Below are 24,396 nucleotides of genomic sequence, written 5' to 3' on the forward strand. Positions count from 1 at the left end.
TAGCTCCTAAAAATTGGCAGGAAATATGTAGAACCATACACATAGCTTGTGTTTCCATTCCATGTGCCTACTCCCTGGACATACGATACCAAAATGGCAGCCACACTATTTACTGCTCCCATGGTAGTAGTGGTGGTGAGAAGCCTTGGAGTCGAGTTCCAAAGAACACATCAAAACTTCCCTCCTCTGATGTGTGGGCCAGGATTAAGCCACTCTGTGGGGTGCTGCAGGACTGGGCTAGAAAATTAACTCTCTAGGATAGAGATTGCTGTAATCAGAGGGATACACTGAATGCCAAGAAGCCGTAAAGAAAAGTTGGATTGAATTGACAAAACTAATGGTCCCAAGGTATCTGGGGATGCTGTAGAGCTTGATGCCTAAAGCCTAAAGGAGATACAAGAAGGAGGAGTAAGTCAAAAGAGGTGGGGATGACTACACAATTATCTAGGACAGGCATCACTGTATGCTTTTAGATACTGGTGGTGACATTGAGCAGAAGTAGATAGCAGTATTTAAAGGAGGAATATGAAAATAAACTTGAATTTTCTTTGTAACTCTTGATTTATTTTTATTTTTCTACCCTGGATTTATCTTTGCTATCCTTTTGTCTTTAACTTGTGCCATTTTATTTCAGGCATTTAAAAAAATAAATAGTAAATCATTGAATCATTTATAAAAAACAGATAATCCATTATTTTTAATAATCAAATTTAGTCATTTGTAGGTTCCCCCCAGAATTGTAGTAGACAGTTTTATAACAATCTTTGTAAAGACTTTAATCCTTTTAATGTTACCTTATTATTTTTATATTCTTGCTTTTTTCATTTCTATTTATTTGTGTTTGTATGTGATAAGACTGTGCTATTTGCTGTGAAGAAATGATTTGCTTTATTTTTTGCAAAGATATGGAAGACAGATTTAGTTTTTAATTGGCTACTACATTCAACATTTTTACATATTTCTTAAGTCTGTATTTATCTGATTATTGAAGACAAAGACAAAACTATTTTGCCCATGGAAAATACAAAATTCAGTACTTTTTGTAATTTCTGCCTCTTCTTTTTATTCTTTGATATTTTGTTCTGGAAGTGTGAGCCCTGCATTCTGAATGAGTTTTTAGGATTATATTCTGATTCACTAATTCTCCTTTCAACCATAACCAATTGAAGGCTTATCCCATATATTGAGTTGCTCAAAGACATTTTTTTTTTTGTCTCTGGAAGTGTTTTCTAATTCTATGATCTGTGCCCCTTTTTTGTTTTTATTTTTAATTTTTCTGATCAAGGTGTTGAAATTAGGTGGTCAGGTGAACTCCTCCTGGATTCTAGTTTATGGGTGGTATTTATCCTTAGCTTTCAGGGCTATTGTTTACATTCCTTCTCTCGCTATTTTAATTGTGTTAATTGGTATTCTAGAGAGAATTCAGAGGAGAAATTGCCTGACACTTTCTGTCACCTTGCCATCTACCAGTAATACCATTTTGCTTTATCTTCAACAGAATGAGAAATAATATTCATTTTCCATTCTGGTGTCTGTGAGCTTGGTTACATTGCTCTGGGCACCATGGAGAGGGATGGAGAGAGGAACAAAGCCATAGTGAGGTTCATGCTACAATAATAAATGTTTCTATTGTGTGGACTTTAGGGTATAGTGTATCAATCATGAGAATACTTTTCATTTCTTTGTAACTTCTGTACTTCTCTTGGGCCATTCTTAAAAGTGTGTCTCTGCAGCTTCCTTCTCTCATTCTTCTTTGTCCCGCTCTAGGTTTTCACTGGCATTTTTATAGCAGAAATGTGCCTAAAAATCATTGCGCTCGATCCCTACCACTACTTTCGCCGAGGCTGGAACATTTTTGACAGCATTGTTGCTCTTCTGAGTTTTGCAGATGTAATAAGCAGTAAATTTGAAAAGGGAAGCTGGCCATTCTTGCGTTCCTTCAGAGTGGTAAGGCACTTTCTTATTTTACTGCATAAACATAGCTGCCTAAGTGGAAAAAAAGTTTTGAGCGAGTTCAATGGTTATCTTGGACTAAACTTTAATTTATCTTACCTTAACCCCAGAACCAAAACTGCACTCCTCTTCCTGCACAGGTCTTTAATAGCCTTGCAAGTCCCTGGGGGGTCTTCGCTTAACTGAACCCCTATACCCTCAGCCCCTTCCTGCCAGAGATGAGCCTTTAGGCAATTGGGTACAAAATTGTGTCTCCCAGTGTGAGGACTCTGCTCCTTGCTCTGTGCACAACCCTTCCAACACTCTTTTTTCCCATGGAGCTCTGAGGCAATAAATATATAAGGGAAAATATTCCTATCTCTCAGGTCATATTGGGCTTGCCAAGGTGGTTGAAAACTATAGAATGCAGGGAAGTAAGGCAGAGGAGCTGACGGCAGGTGCTATCTCACAAGTTTCCTTCTCACTGCTGCCAGTGCTACATTCCTGTTCTGCAGTCTTTGCCCGCTATCCAGTTTGGAAGCATTCTGGAAACCTTTACAGAGTACCTAATATAAACTGACATGAGGGAAGGCACAAAGATGAAGACATCACTGTCTTTGAGAAGTCTGCAGCACAGGAGTGATACAAGACTGGGCTACATGCACAGTACAGTGCGACAGAGCCCAGGAAAGGTATAGACAGAGGACTACAGAGAAATCCAGTCTGAGAAGGGGAACTAGAAAACCTCCAAGGTGGGATTTTGTCCCCTTTCAAAGATATTTACCTTTTTTTTTTTTTTCAGATAGGATTTTTAAGCCTATGGAATAAGACACTTCATTCAGTTACCTAAATGTACATTTTATATTTTTTATACTTGGGATATAGTAAGAGGTTACACTGCTCAAAGTCAGGTGTTATTAAGCTCTTCTACTAATGTTTTATTAGCACTCAGGTAAGCAAAATTGCATTTGCTTTATCATTGTTTAGGCTTATCGCAGCCAGGCTCTAATGCACGGAAATCTGTGGCATTGTCTCTGTATGAGAATGGAACCACAGTTTTTTCCTGGGATGCTCCTAGCTCCCCTTTGAGTAGACAATGACCGTCCTCTTCAAGCAGAAGCCTTACTGACCTGCAATGTTTCCATCCCCAAATAGGGGATGTGCTTAACCAAACTGTACTTTGGAGTAAAACCGTCAGTTTATACCAAAAGTTAATATAAGAAACAATCTATAAAAGAAGTTGCTATGTTTTCTCTAAGATTGTTTCCTATAAAGTCTGTGAAGATCTAGGATAAAATTTCTCTTTGGAAAAAGTATACAAGTCTTGAATAGCTGGTTGCCTTTTCTCTCCTGACTGCAAGTGCCGTATTATTCTAATCATTCTTATGAGGCTTAGATTCAAACTCGTGGCCTGAATTACATAATGCAAAAGTTAGCAAACTTTTTCTGTAAAGGGCTACATGGTAAATGTTTTCAGCCTTACAGGCTGTGAGGTCTGTGTGGCAACCATTAAACTTTGCCATTGTAGCACAAAAGAAGCCATAGACTTTCAAAAACCAATGAGCATGGCTATGTTCCAATAAACTTTATTTGTGGATGCTGAAACTTGAACTTCATAAGATTTTAATGCATCATGAAATATCCTTTTGATCACTGTTATTTTCTTTTTTGAGACAGAGTTTGGCTCTGTCTCCCAGGCTGGAGTACAGTGGCGTGATCTCAGCTCACTGCAACCTCTGCCTCCCAGGCTCAAGCCAGCCTCCCTCCTCAGCCTCCCAAGCAGGTGGGACTACAGACGCACGCCACCACGCCTGGCTAATTTTTGTATTTTTTGTAGAGATGGGGTTTCACCATGTTGCCCAGGCTGGTCTTGAGCTCTCCTGTGCTCAAGCGATCACCCACCTCAGTCTCCCAAAGTGCTGGGATTACAGATGTGAGCCACTGTGCCTGGCCTGATTATTTTTCAATCATTTAAATGTGGAAAGGTATTCTTGTCTCTGAGGTCATACAAAAATAGGCAATGGACTGGGTTTGGCTCTCAGGCCAGAGTTTGCTGACACTTGGTATATTACATAGAATTCTAAAATATTCATTTTATATAATAATTATGTAGCTCAGTCACCATGCTGATCCCAAAGTTCTTATGATTAAAAAACTAAAACAAAATATTTCCTTTTTTTTTTTTTTTTGTGAGATGGACTCTTGCTGTGTCTCTAGGCTGGAGTGCAATGGCACAATCTCAGTTCACTGCAACCTCCGACTCCTGGGTTCAAGCGAATCCCCTGCCTCGGCCTCCTGAGTAGCTGGGACTACAGGCATGCGCCACCATGCCCAGCTAATTTTTTTGTATTTTAGTAGAGATGGCGTTTCACCACGTTGGCCAGGATGGTCTCAATCTCCTGACCTTGTGATCCACCCGCCTTGGCCTCCCAAAGTGCTGGGATTACAGGCGTGAGCCACTGCGCCCGGCCAATATTTCCAATTTCAAATAAGAAAGTAGATACAGGTGAGCATTAGATTATGACAGAGATTTTATGGCTATGTTCAGGATGGATTTAACTTAGAAGAGAGTTTTGGATGTCATAAGTTTGGGTATATGTCATTTGCTTTATAGATGAGCAGATGGAGTTTGTCCTTAACTGGCTTTTCTTCCATTTTTGTTTATTGTCTTTTTCTACAGCTCAGGGTCTTCAAGTTAGCCAAATCCTGGCCAACTTTGAACACACTAATTAAGATAATTGGCAACTCTGTCGGAGCCCTTGGAAGCCTGACTGTGGTCCTGGTCATTGTGATCTTTATTTTCTCAGTAGTTGGCATGCAGCTTTTTGGCCATAGCTTCAATTTCCAAAAGAGTAAAAAACTCTGTGACCCGACAGTCTCATGTTTACGGCACTGGCACATGGGGGATTTCTGGCACTCCTTCCTAGTGGTATTCCGCATCCTCTGCGGGGAATGGATCGAAAATATGTGGGAATGTATGCAAGAAGCGAATGGATCATCATCATCATCATTGTGTGTTATTGTCTTCATATTGATCACGGTGATAGGAAAACTTGTGGTATGTGTCTTAGATTTTTTTCAAAAAAAGGGAAAAAGATCCTACATGCCTCTCAAATGCATTACTTCATTTGCAAAACTTTACTGGTAAAAATTATTATTCTAAATATAATGCCAAATAAATATTTGAAATATTCATTCAAATTTTGTTTGAGAAAAGTATGATAAGCATGAAAAAAACCTCTTTGACACATATTACTCATTTGACTGATGCCCCCAAATTTATTTTATTCCAGATGATTATTCTAAGACAATAGTATTCTCTTCCCCAGTGATTGGCTGAAATAGGAGTTTGTGAGTTAATTTGATGAATAGGATGTAAAGAGATGTCCACTGGAGAAATTTGGGAACTATCTTTTGTTCTTAAGAAATATGTGTTTTTAAAAAATGATCCTTTTACTTCCTCTGGGCTTTTTTATGACTGTGACCCCTGGAAAAGCCAGATCATGAGCTTGGAGCTGTGGTGGAATTGCCCACAGGGATGTGGATATGATATCCAGGACTGCTGTGCAATCCTCTCCTGTTTGCACAAATTGAGAGATGGTGTACTTTGTGCAGTTTCTTTAGGTCCCTGTTCCCCTAACTTCAATGAGGTATTGGTGCCTAGCCAGAGGGGTTTGGACCAAACCTGCAAACATTATGCAACCATGAGAAGAGCCAGCCTAAAACAAAGCCAACACTGAGGCAGATAGAGTGAAAAGAGAGAACAAACCTGTATTCGTGTCATAATTGGCCTGCTGTTCTATTTTTGAACTTCTTGTTATGCTACAGTTTTTTGTTGTATAAGCTGGCTTGAGTCTGTTACTTGCAGCTGGAAGCATAGGTATTTATGAGGAGGCTAATTAAGTGCACTTCATTGCCTTACTGCACAAGATCTTCAGGATCAAGTTGGGGCTATAGTGCAATATAATTAACTCTCCACACATGATAGCTTTATCCTAAGTACCTAATAAATGGTGTACCTAGACAGTAAGTGACACATACAAAAGCTCAGAACAGGGCATCACCAGTGGGAGTGGGAGGAGAGCACTGAGAAAGGATTCGTGTAAGATTACAGAACTTGAGAAGACCACTTATACAGTAAGGAGGACTTAGACAGATAGACGAGAGCTTAAGCAAAGATCCAGAGGTGGGAATTCTCACAGTGCAGCTGAGGAACTGTGACTAGACCCATTCACACCCACCAGGCACTTCTCTCCAAAGGCTGTCTATTGTCAAGCTGAAGAGAGCCACAAACAAAGGAATTTGAGGAGGTAAAGACAATGAATTAGAGAGTGTGTAATTATGAGCAAAGAACCCAGGTAGGAAGCTATTGGGATTCTGTGAATTTGAAGTGATATGTGGTTCAGAGGAAGAGTTGCATATTTGGTCCAACTCCCTTGGCTTGGCCCCCAAAACGTTACTAAGGTTAGGGCAACAGGACCTAAAGAAACTGTAAAGTACATCATCTCACAAATATGCAAATAAGAAAGGACTGTACATTGGGCTTGAATATCAGATTCATATCCTTGTGGGAAATTCCAGCAAAAATCAAAGCTCACTATCCAGTTGTTCCTCAAGAAATGTACTCTTAATTTTGCCATATGGTTATCCCATTCTGCTTTACCCTGGTGAGGGTCTACTCATCCATGTTCTTTATATGTAGGGAAAGTGGACTTGGCTATTTGCACCCTTTAATTTCAATTTTTATTCGTCTTCCTGTTTCTATTTCTTTCTCAATCTTTTGTTTATTGGATAGATGAACTTTCTTAGGAGACAGTGGGACATAGAACTCTCATTTGATTCTGTTTTTAGTCTTGGGGAAAAGTTGTCCTGGAAACCCACTATATCTTTTCCTTTGCTAAACTTTCCTTTCTTCTTGCTACCCACCCCATTCCCAGGTGCTCAACCTCTTCATTGCCTTACTGCTCAATTCCTTTAGCAATGAGGAAAGAAATGGAAACTTAGAAGGAGAGGCCAGGAAAACTAAAGTCCAGTTAGCACTGGATCGATTCTGCTGGGCTTTTTGTTTTGTGAGACACACTCTTGAGCATTTCTGTCACAAGTGGTGCAGGAAGCAAAACTTACCACAGCAAAAAGAGGTGACAGGAGGCTGTGCTGCACAAAGCAAAGACATCATTCCCCTGGTCATGGAGATGAAAAGGAGCTCAGAGACCCAGGAGGAGCCTGGTATACTAACCTCAGTACCAAAGACCCTGGGCGTCAGGCATGATTGGACTTGGTTGGCACCACTTGCGGAGGAGGAAGATGATGTTGAATTTTCTGGTGAAGATAATGCACAGCGCATCACACAACCTGAGGCTGAACAACAGGTACGAAGGTTCACACATAGACTTAAAGGTCATACAAAGCTGGAGCTGCCACAGGGTCACTGGTAGCCTGCCCTTTTCTAGGCACTATGCAAGGAAAGTAAGGGTATAAAATGTGGCTGCCCTTTGATACCCATGTACACATCTCAGGACAGGTTCTTTATTGTGGTCCTGCAGGTGTGGCACAGATAGGAGGTGTCAGAAGAGTTCAGAGGGGAGCAAAATCAGAATGGGCTGGGGTGACAGGGGGAATTCCTTTGGTTGAACTCTACAAGAAATGTAGAATTTGGACTGGCTGAAAAGTGAGGAAAAGGGGATTGGGAAGTAAACTGAATAGCATGTTTTGTTTGTTTGTTGGTTTGTTTGTTTTAGGAAAAAAAGGCAGTGCTGGGAACAAACTCAGTTTCTGCAGAGACCAATCTTGTGGGTGAGGAGTGGTGGGAGATGAGGGCTGTCAGGGAGTGTGAGGGTAATGGATACTGTATTAGTCTGTTCAGGCTGCTATAAGAAAATATCATAGACTGGGTAACTTCTAAACAAGAGAAATTTATTTCTCACAGCTCTGAAGGCTGGGAAGTTTCAGATCAAGGCAGTGACAGATTTGATGTCTGAGGAGGGCCTGTTTACTGACTCATATTTGATAGCTATAAATTTCTCTCTAACCAGTGTTTAGCTGTATCAAATACATTTTATTTTCATTTTTATTTTCTATATATTTAATTATATTTTATCTTATTTTCTAATTCTTATGATTTCTTCTTTGAACCACTGCTTATTTATAAATGTGTTGTTTAATATTTATAAATATCTCAAATTTCTATTTGTTATTAATTTCTAATTTCACTCCATTGTGATCAGAGAACATACTTTGTACAATTTCAGCCCTTTTAAATTTTTGAGTCTTGTTTTGTGGCATAGTGTATTGTCTATCCTGGAAATGTTCCATGTGTACCTGAGAAGAATGTGTATTCTGCCATTTGGAATTAAATGTCTTATAGATGTCTGCCAGGTTTAACTGGCTTATAGTTTTGTTCAAATATTCCATTTCCCTGTTGATCTTCTATCTAGTTGTTATTCATTTCTGAAAATGAGGTATTGAGATCTCCAATGTTTATTGTTGAATTGTCTATTTCTTCCAACAGTTATGTCAATTTTCATTTCATATATTTTGGGGCTCTTCCATTGGGTGTATATATGTTTATAAATGCTATATCTTCCCAATATTTTGGCTCTTTTATCATTACAAAATGTCCCTCTTTATCTCAGTAAGTTTTTTGTTTTTAAATCTATTTTGTCTGATGTTAATAGAGTCATCCCAGCTTTTATGGTTGCTGTTTGCATAACATGTCTTTTTCCATCCTTTTATTTTCAATCTATTTATATCTTTGAACCTAAAATGTGTCCTCTGCAGACAGTGTATAATTGGATCTTGTTTTCTTATCTATTCTGGCGATCTCTGCCTTCTGATTGGATTGGTTAACCCATTCATATTTAATGCTATTGTTAATTCAGTTTATTTACTTCTCATATTTTCCTCTTTGTCTTCTATATGTCTTCCATGTTTTTTCCTTTATTATTTCTCTACTGCTTCATTTGCATTAAGAAAATATTTTCTAGTATAACATTTAAAAAACTTTAGTTTTTTCAAAATCTTTTTGAAATTATTTCCTTATTTGGGTACTCTAAAATTTGACATATACATCTAACTCATCAGAATCTATCTCAGATTTATACTAATTCCAGTGAGCTATAGAAATATTACTCATATATAGCTCTATTTCCTCTCTCCTCTTTTTGTATTGTTTTTAATTCTACATATTATATTCATATATGTTAAAACCCAAACAACTTTTTTTATTATTGCTTAATGTAACTAGATGTCTACTAAAGGAGCTGAGAAAATAAAAGAAAATAAGTGTATATTTATAAGATTTATTTTAATAATCTTCTTAGTTACTCTTGGCTGTCTTCATTTGTTCCTGTGAATGTGAGTTACCTGCAGGTGTGATTTTCTTACTCCAATGCAACTTTGCTCCCATTCATATCCTTTGTGCTCGTATTAGCAAATATATTTTATTTCTATATGTTACATATCCAGCAATACAATTTTAAACATATTGTTTTACACAATTGCTTTTGAAATCAGCTAAAAGAAGAAAGGAAAAGAAATATATATTTTTTACCATACTTGTGTGTGTGTGTTGGGGGGTGTTGTATTACCATTTAGGGTCACTTGTTTTTAGCCTGGAGGATGTCCTTTAGTATTCTTTATAAGGTAGGCCAACTACCAAAGCATTCTCTGTGTTTGTCTGGAAATGTGATTATTTCATCTTCATTTTTGAAAGATAGCCTCACTAGATATCAAAATCTTGGTTCACTGTTGTTTTTTCTTTCAGCACTTTGAATATATCATATCACTGCCTTTTGGCCTCCATTATTTCTAATGCAAAGTCAGTGTTAATTTTATCAATGTCACCTTGTACATGATGAACCACTTTTGCTACTTTCAAGATTTTCTCTTTTCTTTGTCTTTCAGCCCGTTTACTATGATGTGTCTAGGTGTAGATCTCTTTGTGTTTTTTCTACTTGGGGTTTCATTGAGCTTCTTAGATGTGGAGTGCTAGGATTTGAATGTGTCCTCTAAAGTTTATATGTTGGAGAATTAATTCCCAAAGTAACAATGTTGAGAGGTAAGCCCTTTAACAGGTGATTAGATTATGAGGGCTCTGGTCTTATTAATGGATTAATGCTGTTATTGTGGGAGTAGTTTAGTTACTGTGGAAGTGGGTTCCTAATAAAAGAATGAGTTTGGCCCCCTTCCCTCCTTTCTCTTTCTTGCCATGTGATGCCTTCTGCCATGTTATGATGCAACAAGAAGTCCTTCACAAGATACTGGCCTGTTGACCTTGGTCTTCCCAGCCTCCAGAACTGTAGGAAATACATATCTGTTCTTTATAAATTACTAATTTCAGGAATTCTATTATAGCAGCATAAATTGGACTAAGACGTGTAGATTAATGTTTTCGATCAATTTTGAGGAGTCTTCAGCCATTACTTATTTAAGTATTTTTTCTGTTCCTTTCTCTTTCCTTTCTGGTCGGTGTGCTTAATGGTGCACCACATTTCTCTGAGGCTCTTTTTATTTTTCTTTCTTTTGTTTTCTCTGTGCTCTTTAGATTGCACAGTCTCCGTTGATTCATCTTTAAATTCACTGGTTCTTTCTTCAAATGTACTGTTGGTCTCTCTAGTGACTTTTTCATTTCAGTTATGATAATTTTCAACTCCAAAGTTTCTATTTGGTTATTTTTAAAATATAATTTCTATTGATATTTTGTATTTGATTGTACATTGTCATAGTATCTTTTATTTCCTTAAGCATTGTACCTTTTAATTCTTTAAATATATTTATAATGGCTTCTTTGCATTCTTTTTCTATTAGCTCTGACATCTTGACCCTTTCATGTGCAGTTTCTATTACTGACTGTTTTCCCTTGTATGGGTCCTGCTTTCTTGTTTTTTGCACATTTCATAATTTTTTTTTGTTTTGTTTTGAATTGGACATTTTCAGTAACGTATTGTGAAAACTCTATAACTGATTCACTTTTCTCCTCTCTGAAGCTTCTTTTTTAAATGGTAGTCTGGCTAGACTATTTTAGTGGAATCCACTCCCTCTCCAATCCATCCCCCTCCATTCACACACAATGTGAAAGCTTTGGTGTCACTCCTAGGAGAGTACATCCTTGGATGTGCACACGGTCAGTCTAGGATGACTGTTGTTTCAGCAAGGCTATCTTTGTCTCCTTCTGTGATCTCTCTGTTAAGCTGTCTGCCTCTTTTGGTATTACACTTCGATTTTAGGCTCAACTAATTGCTAGATAATTGCTCTATTTTCCTTGACAATGCCATGGGGCATAAATTGCTCAACTGTCTGATTCAATTAAATTCAGGAAGTGATAGCTTTTAAGCGCAGTCTTTGAGATTTGTTTTGACCCCAGGGGGACTCTCCTTAGCCATCACTTTCCGTAGTTCTTTGCGGTGAATTTGCTGACCTATGTTTTAGTTTGTTGCCTTTAATGAAGGAGAGCTACCAGTCTCTTCTTATTTGCTTATGATCAAAATATCCAATATCCATTGTTTTCAAGAGCACTCTTAGACTTTTACTTCCCCACACCACTTTGTTTCAAATAAAGTCAGTTCTATGGAGAGCTTCAGAGCTCTTTTTTCTTATGAATTACCTCCCACTCTGGGCAAACTCTCTTAAGCACAATTCCAGGCACTTGGGCAGGGGCAGTAGCCTCTCAACTTCTCAGTTTCCTTCTTCCTTAATCCTCCCCACCCCCAGAGCTTTTGCCCTACAAGTAAGCTGGAATGAGGGTGATTCTAGTATTCTTGGGCTGCCGCTTCTCGGATAAAGTCTCTGCTCTATGAGTGGAGGGCTAGATGGAAAAAGGGAGCCAACTTTTTGGCCACACTCACTAGAAATTTAGAGGCCTTAACTCAGAGTTGGAAGAGATAAGAAATGCTGGTGGCCTGCAGCTGCTGCTGCTTTTTTTTTTTTTTCCATAACTCATGCATTTTTATTGGTAGGCATTTCATGGTGGTATAATCATTTATGTATTGGAAAATGGGATTATTTTTGATGATACTAAACAGCGTTTCTTTATTTCTTTATTTTATTTTATTTTGTTTTGTTTTATTTTTTTGAGATGGAGTCTTGCTCTGTTGCCCAGGCTGGAGTGCAGTGGCACGATCTCGGCTCACTGCAAGCTCTGCCTCCTGGGTTCCTGCCATTCTCCTGCCTCAGCCTCCCGAGTAGCTGGGACTACAGGCGCCTGCCACCACACCCGGCTAATTTTTTTGTATTTTTAGTAGAGATGGGGTTTCACCATGTTAGCCAGGATGGTCTTGATCTCCTGACCTCATGATCCGCTCGCCTCAGCCTCCCAAAGTGCTGGGATTACAGGTGTGAGCCACCGTGCCGGGCCAGCATTTCTTTATTTCAAATGCATTGAATGACCACCATGTGACAGGCCTTGCACTAAAATAAAATAAGTTTGCAATAAGTAATTTTTTTTTGAGGTGGAGTTTTGCTCTTGCCACCCAGGCTGGAGTGCAATGGCACAATCTCATCTCACTGCAACCTCTGCTTGCCAAGTTCAAGCGATTCTCCTGCCTCAGCCTCCCAAGTAGCTGGGATTACAGGCATGCACCACCACGCCTGGCTAATTTTGTATTTTTAGTAGAGATGGGGTTTCACCATATTGGCCAGCCTGGTCTTGAACTCCGGACCTCAGGTGATCTGCCCACCTCGGCCTCCCAAAGTGCAGGACTTATAGGCATAAGCCACTGCGCCTGGCCTGCAATAGGTAATTTAACATGTAGGCTGTATTTTTTTAAATGTAAGCATTTAAAAAGATTTTCCCTTTATGCAGATATCATTGATGTGCCTTTCCATTCAAAAGGCTCAATATCTTTTTTTTCAATTTCATTAAAAAGATTTAATTTCAGTAGTTTTGGGGGAATAAGTGGTTTTTGGTTACATGGATAAGTTCTTTAGCCATGATTTGTGAGATTTTGGTGCACCCATCACCACATCCCTTGATTGAGAGCTAGGGTAGAGGGAGCCCTATCTTCTTGGCCACCTCAGTCTAGAGTGGAGCCTCCATAAAACTTGGCTGGAAGGGCCGGTGGGAGAGGTCAGATCAAGGCTTAAGTGTCATCAATTTCTACCGTTCTTACTGAATTTCAGTGGATTTTCTTGAACAAATGTTTCTTCATTTGCTGTGCACACTCAGAATAATTTCCAGAGACTTTAAATTATTTTTAAAACAGTTTTCACCACTTATGCTTATTTCCCTAAGGAGAACGTCCACAGAGATTATCATGCTATCATCCAGGATGTGAAACTCTATGTGACTTCTTTATCAAATTCTAAATGTATTAATTTAAAGACATTTTCAGATTATTATGTTACTTTCATCTTTTTCTCAAGTGAATTCACCTCCTAGTTGTTAATTTTAGGAAGTCTACTGATTTTATGTTTGTTTCCTCATATATTTTGGAATGTTAGCTTAAAAGCTCATCTTTAGTGGGAGGATCTGTCATTCTCTTTGCGATCTAAGTTCTATGATTGTCTGCAATAAATCCTTCTGTGGCATCCATTTCAGATCCATGTCTTATATTGCCAACTTTGGGTTGTTGTCTAATAATGATACAAGTCATATTGCAGATCCAGTCACTGAACCAGTGGGTACCTTTGCCAGGTCCTATTTCTGAGGCTGTACTTCTTCCTGTCTCCCTACGTATGCAGCTTTGTACAATTGTAATTATAAGCATTTGCTACAGCATTTGTTTTTTTGGCTTTCTCTCTTAAGTGCAAAAACTTTACCTCAGCCCACAGTTTCAAGCCTTAAATATAGCTCTAGTTCCCTTCCTCATCTAGAGTACTTTTAGACACCATTACCTGCTATCTTATTTAAATTCTTACTACTTTATATTTCTTTTCTGTGTCTAGTCCACAGACAGGTTGCCCCTTTTTGTATGTGTATGTTTGTGAGGTATATTTGTGGCTATATTTGTATGTGTGTGTATTTTTACATATGCTATTACATGTGTGGAGAAACATTCCTGAATCATGACCTTATCATGTCAGAGTTGCAAGAGTCTTCACATAGATGTTAGGATAAAACATTTACCCAAGATGTGACTGTAACCGGCAAAAGGGTCCGTCCGGCTGCTAGTTGCTTATGAAAAGAATTCAAAATAATAACAAATTATGATAAGAAAGAGCAATCTTCCCTTATTATCTGTGTCAGCAAGGGGAAGAGCAGAGACCCATTCTACTCTTCAATTTGTGGAAGGAATGTGGGGGTTTTTAAAGAAAGGGTTTGAGATGCAGAATAGGCAAGAGGGGCTAGGAGGTGCCAGGTGGCGTGACTTGCTCCAGTGGTCCCTCTTGAATTATTGTCCCACGTGGTGAAGGGGCTGGTGCCATCATGGATCCTGCCAGGTTATAAATTAGTTGCGGTCAATCTTGTAGTCACTCTACAGCCTGAAGTATGTTCCGTTCTTGAAGTAATCTTGTTGGGGAGAGAATTCTAGAGGTACTTGGTCCCTATCAGGATCTGACTCTTGAAGCTTCTAAGAAAACATATGACCACGTAAAAGAACATGGTGTGTCCTTAAAAAGCATTTAGGTAAATAAATGTGCATAAGGTATGGGAATATAGTATGGGAAAGGAAAGGCAGTGGAGGCTCACAGCACATTCCAAGGCTGTATTTCATGGTAAGAGGTAACACATATGCAGTTTGTCTCAAAGTTGTATCTTGAGACTTGGAGGGGAAAGAGGAAGAGGAAAAGAAGAAAAAAATGTTTAAAACACAGTTTGAGGCTCAGCTGCCAAGCTGCTTGGTTACATGACTGTACACATCCTTATTAGATATTCCTGTAGTTCATCAGAACAAATGTATTTTTCAGTTTTATGTAGTGATATATTTTCTTATTTTTCTTTATGTCTTTTAGTTTCCTGTTTTGCTAAGGAAACTCTCTGTACCCCACATGATAGCAAGTTATTTTTCAAATTTTTCTTTTAAAATGTTTACCCATTTATTTTTACATCAGAATATCATAAGAATATATATTTTATTTTTACTGTATTATGGCATTGTGTACCATTTATTAAATAATTTATTATTTAGCCATTGAATTGAAAGAGCACATTTAAAATATATTAAATCCCCATATAAATTATATTAAATCCCAATATAAGTTTTATTTCTGAATTACTTGAGGAGTTTTGTACCAGAACCATACTGTTTTGATTACATACCTTTGCAACAAGTTCAGTATCTGTTTCCTCTAATAGTTTTCCCAGAGTTATATTATGTTAAGTTTTTCCAGGAGCAGTTTCTAAAGAGCAAAAAGAGTAATAATGTCAAAGGCTTATTCTCATGAAAAAGAGAAAACCAAATAGCATTCAAACTTCTTTCATTTTAAGTGACATGTCCAGGAGGAATATTATTTCTATTCTGGGCTCTCTGTGTTAGGCCTATGAGCTCCATCAGGAGAACAAGAAGCCCACAAGCCAGAGAGTTCAAAGTGTGGAAATTGACATGTTCTCTGAAGATGAGCCTCATCTGACCATACAGGATCCCCGAAAGGTAATTTTCCTATGATGTTGTCAGAGGAACTTGTGGCTCATCCACACACCTTCTCCAGGATAGTTATTATGGAAAAATGGCACAATTAATGCAGAGAAAAGTGCAAGAATCGAGTTTTGAGCAAAAGTCTAGGCCAGGTTTCTCAACTTTGCTAGTATGACATTTGAAGCAGGACAATTATTTGTTGTGGTGAGCTTTTCTGTGAATTATAAGATGTTTATCCATATCTTTGGTCTCTATGCATTCAATGCCAGTAGCATCCGCCAGTTAAGATAATGAAAAATGTCTCTAGACATTGCCAAAATGTCTCCTGGAGAGCCAAAGAAATAAGAACCACTGGTCTCGGCCTATTATTCCAGGAGGTGAGACAGTGGAAAATTATAGCCTCAGTAAAGTAGCCTTCTTCTCATCACATAATTGGAGTTAGGCAGCCTATCAGGGTTATGATCTGTAGGGAGAAAACGTGGAGGTACTGTATCTTCATATGCATTGCTATTCCTCAGCTATAGAGATGAGCTAGAGAGTTCTCTTCTGAAGTCAGGCTGGTCATAGCACTTAGAAAAGGACCCAGCAGGAGGGGTGTTTCTTGACACCTCTCATCCTAGAAACCTTTGCCTAGTTCATTTCATCCCTAAAAAATCAGACAATGAGAAACTCCATACTACCATGGTGAAAGAAGGTCTTAGTAAAAGGCACCCCCTTCCTTTTGTTCTGATGTGCAGAAGTCTGATGTTACCAGTATATTATCAGAATGTAGCACCATTGATCTTCAGGATGGCTTTGGATGGTTACCTGAGATGGTTCCCAAAAAGGAACCAGAGAGATGTTTGCCCAAAGGTAAGTGGCAGTATTTCTGCATCCAGTTCACAGAATCTTTGGATGGGGTTTCTGTTCTTCTTTGAAGCTCTGTGGTTTTAGTAGATATCATCTTTCTACTTCTATTGGAGACAAAAGCAATGAGTGGGCACCCATAGATTCTTGGGGTGATTGTCGGGTCTAGGCAGAGGGGATTTCAGGAAATTCTTGCTTTAATTGGGCTCCTCTCATATGGCCCAACATGCCAGGTAAACACTCTAGAAAACTCTCTTAGAAAGCCCACTGGGCCAATATGTCTGCCACTTTCTATGGTTCCCAGGGCATTCAATGTCAGGGTATATTTGAGGTGAAAGACCAAGAAAAGAGTTTAGACATTGTAGTCAGGATGTTTAGCTTAGGAGCGAGACTGCCTGAGCTCAAATTCTGGCCTTGCCACTTATAAGCTGTGTGACTTGTTTAATTTAGTTAACCTTTCTGTGCTTTATTTCTAAAATGAGGGTAATAATAGTATACAAAGCAAATAGTTGTTGTGAGTATTAAATGAGTGAATATAAATCGCTTAGAAGAGCATCTGGAACAAAAATAAGCAATCAATAAATGCAAGCTTTCCTAATTCCTTGAGTGAACGTAGTGGCTTTTTCCTATAGGCCTTTACTATTTCTTATATTCATTGTAGTGAACTTATTTGCACTGGTTTCCCCCATGAGGTCCTTAAAAACAAAGGCAGTGACTTCATCAGCATTGTATCTCTAGTGTAAGAATAGAAGCCGGCCCAGAAATGGGTTCAACAAATGTTGATAAATAAGTAAGTGACAACAAATTAATGGATGAATCTAAAAAAATTATCTATAAGTTTAAGACTAAATTGGGTCCAGAAAGACCACAAACAACAGGTTTCAAACTCACATTCCAGGTTGCTTAACAGCTCCAAAGCTGGACAGGAGTTGGATTAAGGATTTCCCGTAGATTGCAGTTCTCCTGATTTACGTTTGCACTGGCCCTTGAGGTGTGCATATGATGTCAACAGTGGAGATGAGAAAGAAAGGTGGTTTTATCAAAGAAGGGAGGAGTGGGATAAAAGCCAGGAAAAAAGTGTAGTCTTTTAGGAAGATGAAACTACTGATGTTCTTAGAAGAAGAAAAGAGGCAGAGTGAAGAGAGCCCATAGTGGTTTCAGAAGATGAGGAAAAGAGCAGAATGTTATAATCATCATGAAGTAAGGATCAGCAGAATTTGTACAAGGGGAGGAGGAGAAAATGTGGAAAGGGCAATGTGGTCTATACTGAAGGCCTGTGTGTGTTCAGAACAAATGCTCAGCTCTTTGTAAACATCTCAACATTTGATCAAATTCTTTTGTGTATGACCTGAGAGGTTCACAAAGCCTGTGGCCATCCTACCTCATTCCCTGGAGTCCTCCAGACATGATCTCTTTATGATTACCAAAAAAATTGCTGCATAACAAACAACTACAAAACCTCAGTGGCATAAAATAATAAACATGTGCCTGCAGGATTCAGCTGATCTTGGTTGGCTTCATTCATGCAAGTGTTATCTAGCCTGGGCTCAACAGGGCAACATGGCTCTGCTCCACATGTCTATCATCCTCCTTCCAGACTCAATAGGGTAGCCTGAATATGCCTTTTTTTGTGGAGATGGCACAAGACAGCAAGTGGAAGCATGCAAGGCTTTTCAAGACCTGGGCTCAGAACTGGCACAGTGTGACTTCCATTCCACTCTATTGTCCAAAGCAAGTCACATGGCCGGGACCAGATTTAAGAGGTTAGAAAAAGATGCTCTACTTCTTTAATGGGAGCAACTGCAGGTCACATAGCAAGGGGCATGAACACAGAAAGGGGTGAAGAGTTGCAGTTTATTACAGACACTAACGATAGTGCTACCGTTAATTCCTTTCAGGCTTTGGTTGCTGCTTTCCATGCTGTAGCTTGGACAAGAGAAAGCCTCCCTGGGTCATTTGGTGGAACCTGCGGAAAACCTGCTACCAAATAGTGAAACACAGCTGGTTTGAGAGCTTTATTATCTTTGTGATTCTGCTGAGCAGTGGGGCACTGGTAAATCATCATGGTGTTGTGGAGACGTTGGGCATCAGGGCAGCTGGGGAAGCTGCACTCTGACTTGGCTTCTCGTGGGACTGTGAATATGGGAGACCAGACAGAAGTGGTCTCTGGTGCTGCTGGTTCCCGCAGTGGGCAGGGTTTTGCACAACTTCTGAAGTCGTGCTCAACTGGGATATCCCCAAGCAAAGATGCTTTATCTGTGTGGAAGAGTAACAAAAACCAGCACTTTAAAGTGGCCACTAGAGTCTGGTCCTTGATCATCTACCTCTCATTTTTGGGGGATTTCTAGACATTTTCACTGTATCCTACATAATTCTTCCTCTAGATAGCAATGCTTCGACTCTCCCTGTTACTATAAGCCATAGTGCTGTTTTCTGAAAGGTAAAATATTATGGGAGGGAGTTACAGGGACCAGATTAGGATATAATAAGTTGCCTTGGTATTTTCTATAATTCATGATCCCTTGAAAGAAAGGACAAGGAGATGTTGCTTTATATGCATGGTCAAAGTGTGGTATGAGTCCCAACGAGGTTTAGAAATAACTCTGAACCCATCAGCTTCCATAGCCATAGAGCTATCCACTCCTTTATGCTCTTTCTCCACACCTTCTGGCCCTTCTCGTCTCCCTTTCCCCTCCCTGCTAGGGGGGATAGTATCTTTTATCTTATCACCTGCATATTTCTCCCTCTCCTTTTCTATTTTCTGCTTTTTTCTATCATGCATCTTCCCTTAAAATGATCATACAGTAATGTGTGGCTAAATAATATGGAACCAAACTCTCTTACTGTTTGACATAACAAACAGTTATGAGTTTGTTATGAGAGTTTGGTTCCATATTACTAAACCCAGGAGTCTTGGGTTCTCCCCTGCTAAGAGTGACAGAACATTTCACAGCGAATCACTAGCAAGTGGAAAAAAACCAGGAAATGTCTTGCTCCTACACCCCATAGCTACTGGTTAGTGTTTTACACATGTGTGATCTCTAGGTGAAAAGAGATGAATACATACCAGAGCCCACCGGGGACTGTGATCAACATACATCTCCATTTGTCTGCTTACTACAGTGTAAATTATTCTTCAAATAGAAAAGCAGATTTCTCTAAAACCATCCCAGAGAATTCCCTTGATCAATTTTTATTGTTAATCTTGGGTCTAGGGTTACCTGTAGACTTTCTGGTGACTACATTTTCACTGGCCGTCTACTCTTATTCAAGTGGTAGGGTTTCTTGTATTTATTCCACAAATGATACTTATGATAGGCAGTGGGAAAGCAGTGACAGTGCCAAAAGGCCACAGCAAAAATGCCCCATGGTGCCATAAAAAGAAAATTTATGATCAGAAATGTAGCAGAGGGCACACAACCCCAATTCTTACTTGCCTTCAGAAAGGCAGGTGTGGGCTGGGCAGAGCAAAGCTGAACACACAATGCAGAGCGTGCCAGGAGAAGGACCCAGCCCATACTTCTCTATACATATTTGTAGAGAATGAGAACAATAGACATCAAGTCGTTTGCCACTATATGTGTCTATCAGCAGCAGCAGCATCACCTGGAAGCTTGTTAGAAACGCATAGTATTACATTGTAACAAGCAGTCCATTGTAACAAGTTCCCTAGGTGATTTGGGGTTCATTAGAGTTTGAGAAACTCTGGTCTAGGCAACTATGTAATAATAAGAGCTTCCTGTGTCAGAAAATGGTCTAGATATAATGTGGAAGCCTCTGAAGCTCAATTGCAGGTATAAGCCTGCTCATCCATTGAGCTAACTCAGATCTGCTGAACCAGCTTACTGGGAAGCTTCCCAAATAAGGGAGGAAATGAGCACCCAATACCATTCAGATTTGGTTATCCTCAATAGGCAAACAAACGAAGTCCCTGACCTCCAGGAGCCTGAAGTCTAGTAGAAAAGATAAGCGGGAGTGATTATAGACCAGAAAGTATAGATCAAGATAGACAGAGCAATTAAGTGGCCTACTCAGGGAAGCAGTGGGTGACATGGGAGCATGTAGGATGGGAACCTAACCCAATCCTGCTGGAACAGGACAGTTTCCTATAGAAAATATCAGCTAAGCTGAAATCTTAAAGCTGAAGAAGAGCTGAAAGAGCAGAGGATGAGATAGAGGGCCTTCTTCAACCAAAAACCAACTTGGCAATTGGAAGTGAGACTGTTTTACTCTTTTGCATTCTTTTTTTCACCCCAGGACTTTGGAGCTATGGGCTTACCCTAGTCCCCAACAGCAAGGATGATTCTCTTCCTGCCTTCAATGTTGGCGTAAATTTCATGGGCAGCTTTAGTAACAGGCCCTCTTCCTTTCTTTCATTCTCAGTAACTCTGTAAAGGCCAAAAGGACAGCTTATATGCTAGTTATATAGACCCTGTAGAATCACATACAGTTCAGGTGAGGGAAGTTTTGGATGTAGCATTAAAAAGGGTCTCTCTGAAAGCCAGGATCTCTTTTTCATAATAACAGATAACAATGTTTAATAGTCAAAGCAATTTACACTGGGAGCTTTAGCCTAGAGTGTTCCAAATTTTGTTAATGTCATGGCACACATACGAAATGACACTATTTGTAGGGAATGGTAAGGTAAATGGATAAGGCTGTTTGTAGGGGGAGATGAGGGGAATCGGGGTTGGCAGGATTTAGAGGATGGGCTAAGGCACTTGGACTCAATGTTATAAGCAATAAAGAGACACTGAATTAATCCACCAAGGCAATTGGGAGGATGAGAGATGGTCTATGCCACTGGGTGGTCCTGGGAATGTTGACAAGACATATTTGGCAAGAGTTGAAAGGATAAGGAAGCCCAGGAAATAATGTGGTGATCCATTAGGAAGATGTTTTAATATTCAGGGGACCAGTGATAAGAAGTTGAGGAAATATTGTGACAACAGAAGAAAGAGGATTTTCCTTCTTCCATTTTTACTTACTCAAGGAATGGATTCCATTGGAAAAGTTTAGCCTTAATATCTTTTGAGCAAAACCTCCTTACCAAGAGAGATACCAGTTTTTATTCACATAAGGAAGAAAAACAAAAAGTAAAGTTACCAAGGAGTTCTTTGCAAATATTCAACCTGGCCTATGGCTATGCTTTTTCATTTCAGATATTTGAAGATGTTCACCTCGAGAAACAACCCAAAATCCAAGAATTAATAAATTGTACTGACATTATTTTTACATATATCTTTATCGGGGAGATGGTACTAAAATGGGTAGCCTTCGGATTTGGAAAGTATTTCACCAGTGCCTGGTGCTGCCTTGATTTCATCATTGTGATTGTAAGTTTACCATCTCTGTGTCCCACACAGGCTGGGGTAGTGGTTAAGGCAGGGATCATGTGGGGGCTGCTTTTCCTGTGTGCCTCATATGGATGTCTGTCTAAAATAGTTTTTCTTGTTATCATTGCCTCTTCACAGTACTTGTAAGTAGTTGTCATATTTCTATCAGCAGTTTAGCCTTTCCCACTCCTCATACACTACACTTTATATGCTCACCACTACAACCTTTCCCATGATGGGATTCATTCACTTCTCTCCATAAGCACTGTTTATGTATAATATGTACCTAGAATAACTTTCAGTATCCTTGATTTTTTCTTCTTCCAACTTTCTATTTCTTTTCAAGACTTCTCAAAGCTGGTCAGCAGCCAATAGACTAAGCTAATATCCATCTTAATTGTCAAGCAACATAAGAGGATTGTTCACATACAGTCTCTCATTTAATATGCATGACAATGTTCTGAATTAAGCAGCATTGTATGACACCTCCCACACTGTATACAAGGAAATCTGTAACTCAGAGGATTAGCAATTTGTTTCAGGTCACAGAGCTGATAAGTGGTGAAATTGGGATTCACGTGTCTAGCTGTATGACACAAAAGCTAATAATAGTATTAGTGGATCACATTTATTGAGTGCTTTCCCTGTATCAAGTACTCTTCCATATGCTCCAAATGCCTTCTCTCTTTTAGTTATGATAGCCACTCTGTGGCAGGTGCTGCTGTTTTTGTATATTCAGAGAAAGAAAGTAAGTCATAGAGAGGCTAAGAAACATGTTCAAGATTGCCCAGCTAGAAGTGGTGGAGGTGAGATACAAACCTAGTAAGCCTCACTCCAAAGCTCTTGATTTAACATTACATCCTTTTTTTAAGATTAATGTTATGTTTACTGATACATAGTAGATAGACCTATTTTCAGGATACATGTGATTATGTAATACCTTTATATAATTAAAACTGGTGGAACCTAGTAAGTCTCACTCCAGGGCCCTTGATTTTAACATTACCTTCTTTCCATCATGATATAATTAGTTAAACTTTGTCCCTGCTGTGCAAGGAAGTAGATAAGACAAATACCTGAGCATAAACCATGTGGTCAGCAAACCCCACTGGAGAACCATAATGTTGTTGGTTAGCACAAATAGACCATGTGTTCATTTAATATGGACATCAATATTCTGAGTTAATCAGTATTACATGACATCTACCACGTTGCTAACAAGAAAACCAGAAGCTCAGAGGCAAGGAAACAGAAGCTCATTTTGGTTCAGGCATTTTAGAAAGGAATAAATGCCATAGAAACTACAGCAGGATTCAAAGATGGGAATAAAAACATCCACGTTTGTCAGTCCTATTAATTTCTAGAGAGCAAATAACTTGTACCTATTATCTTAATAGATTATAGTAAAAAGAAAACCCTGTAAACTGTGTGAACAGATGATTGTTATCTCCATTATAGGGACCTCTGTTTTACCGGATACAAGCCCTACACTTAGGAGCCTGGGTCCTAAAACTAATTGGTCTACCCTCTTTTTGTGTAACCTTAAGCAAAACATTTCCCCTCTTTTGACAATAATTTTCTCACAGGTAAAAATGAGGATGTGGACTATAAATTGCTCAAATTCACTGAACACATAATAGAAAACAAGTGATAGTTTCACTAGAAATCTAGTGATCACCATTAAAAATATCAAAACAGTAGTCCAAAGCCACACTGTCAAAAAAGGGTACCAGGCCCAGATGGGTGGCTTTATTTATTTATTTATTTATTTATTTATTTATTATATTTCAATAGGCTTTCAGGGAACAGGTGATGTTTGTTTACCTGAATAAGTTATTTAGTGGTGGTTTCTGAGATTTTGGTGCCCCATCGCCTGATCAATGCACACCGTACCTAATGTAGTCTTTTATCCCTCACACCCTCGTTTCCCGAGTCCCCAGAGTCCACTGTATTATTCTTATGCCTTTGTGTCCTCTTAGCTTAGGTCCCTCTTATGAGTGAGAACATACAATGTTTGGTTTTCCATTCCTGAGTTACTTCACTTAGAATAATAGTCTCCGATTCCATCCAGGTTGCTGTGAATGCCATTATTTTGGTCCTTTTTATGGCTGAGTAGTATTCCATGGTGTACGTATATAGTATATACCATATACATATACTATATATGGTATATACTATATATACCATATATATACACCATATATATACCACATATATATATATATACCATCTATCTCTCTATATATTTATATATGTATCACATTTTCTTTATCCACTAGTTGATTGATGGGCATTTGGGCTGAATCCATATTTTCGCAATTGTGAATTGTGCTGCTATAAACGTGTGTGCAAGTGTCTTTTTCATATAATCATTTCCTTTCTTCTGAGTAGATACACATTAGTGGGATTGCTGGATCAAATGACAGATCTACTTTTAGTTCTTTAAGGAATCTCCACATTGTTTTCCACAGTGGTTGTACTAGTTTACATTCCCACCAGCAGTGTAGAAGTGTTCTCTTTTCACCACATCCATGCCAACATCTATCATTTTTTGATTAGGGCCATTCTTGCAGGAGTAAGGTAGTATCGCTTTGTGGTTATGATTTGTATTTCCCTGATAATTAGTGATGTTGAACATTTTTTCCTATGTTTGTTGGCCATTTGTAAATCTTCTTTTGAGAATTGTCCATTTATGTCCTTTGCCCACTTTTGGATAGGATTATTTGTTTTTTTACTTGCTGATTTGATTGAGTTCTTTGTAGATTCTTGAT

At 38.9% G+C, this 24,396-nt stretch overlaps 1 protein-coding gene across 3 annotated transcripts in view; it reads left to right on the top strand.

Annotated features, from left to right (window-relative positions):
• The window catches only part of SCN11A (sodium voltage-gated channel alpha subunit 11), a 195,818-nt gene that overhangs the window by 140,097 nt on the left and 31,325 nt on the right, over positions 1-24,396 (top strand). For all 3 annotated transcript variants that reach the window (XM_032159133.1, XM_032159134.2, XM_032159132.1), the window contains 7 exons: positions 1,768-1,947; positions 4,613-4,990; positions 6,870-7,301; positions 15,345-15,458; positions 16,181-16,295; positions 18,188-18,342; positions 21,452-21,625. In XM_032159133.1, the coding sequence (XP_032015024.1) occupies positions 1,768-1,947; positions 4,613-4,990; positions 6,870-7,301; positions 15,345-15,458; positions 16,181-16,295; positions 18,188-18,342; positions 21,452-21,625 (1,548 nt within the window). The remainder of the gene's footprint in view (positions 1-1,767; positions 1,948-4,612; positions 4,991-6,869; positions 7,302-15,344; positions 15,459-16,180; positions 16,296-18,187; positions 18,343-21,451; positions 21,626-24,396) is intronic.

The sequence above is a fragment of the Hylobates moloch genome, unplaced genomic scaffold, assembly GCF_009828535.3.
Source record: "Hylobates moloch isolate HMO894 unplaced genomic scaffold, HMol_V3 SCAFFOLD_8, whole genome shotgun sequence".
Taxonomy (NCBI): domain Eukaryota; kingdom Metazoa; phylum Chordata; class Mammalia; order Primates; family Hylobatidae; genus Hylobates; species Hylobates moloch.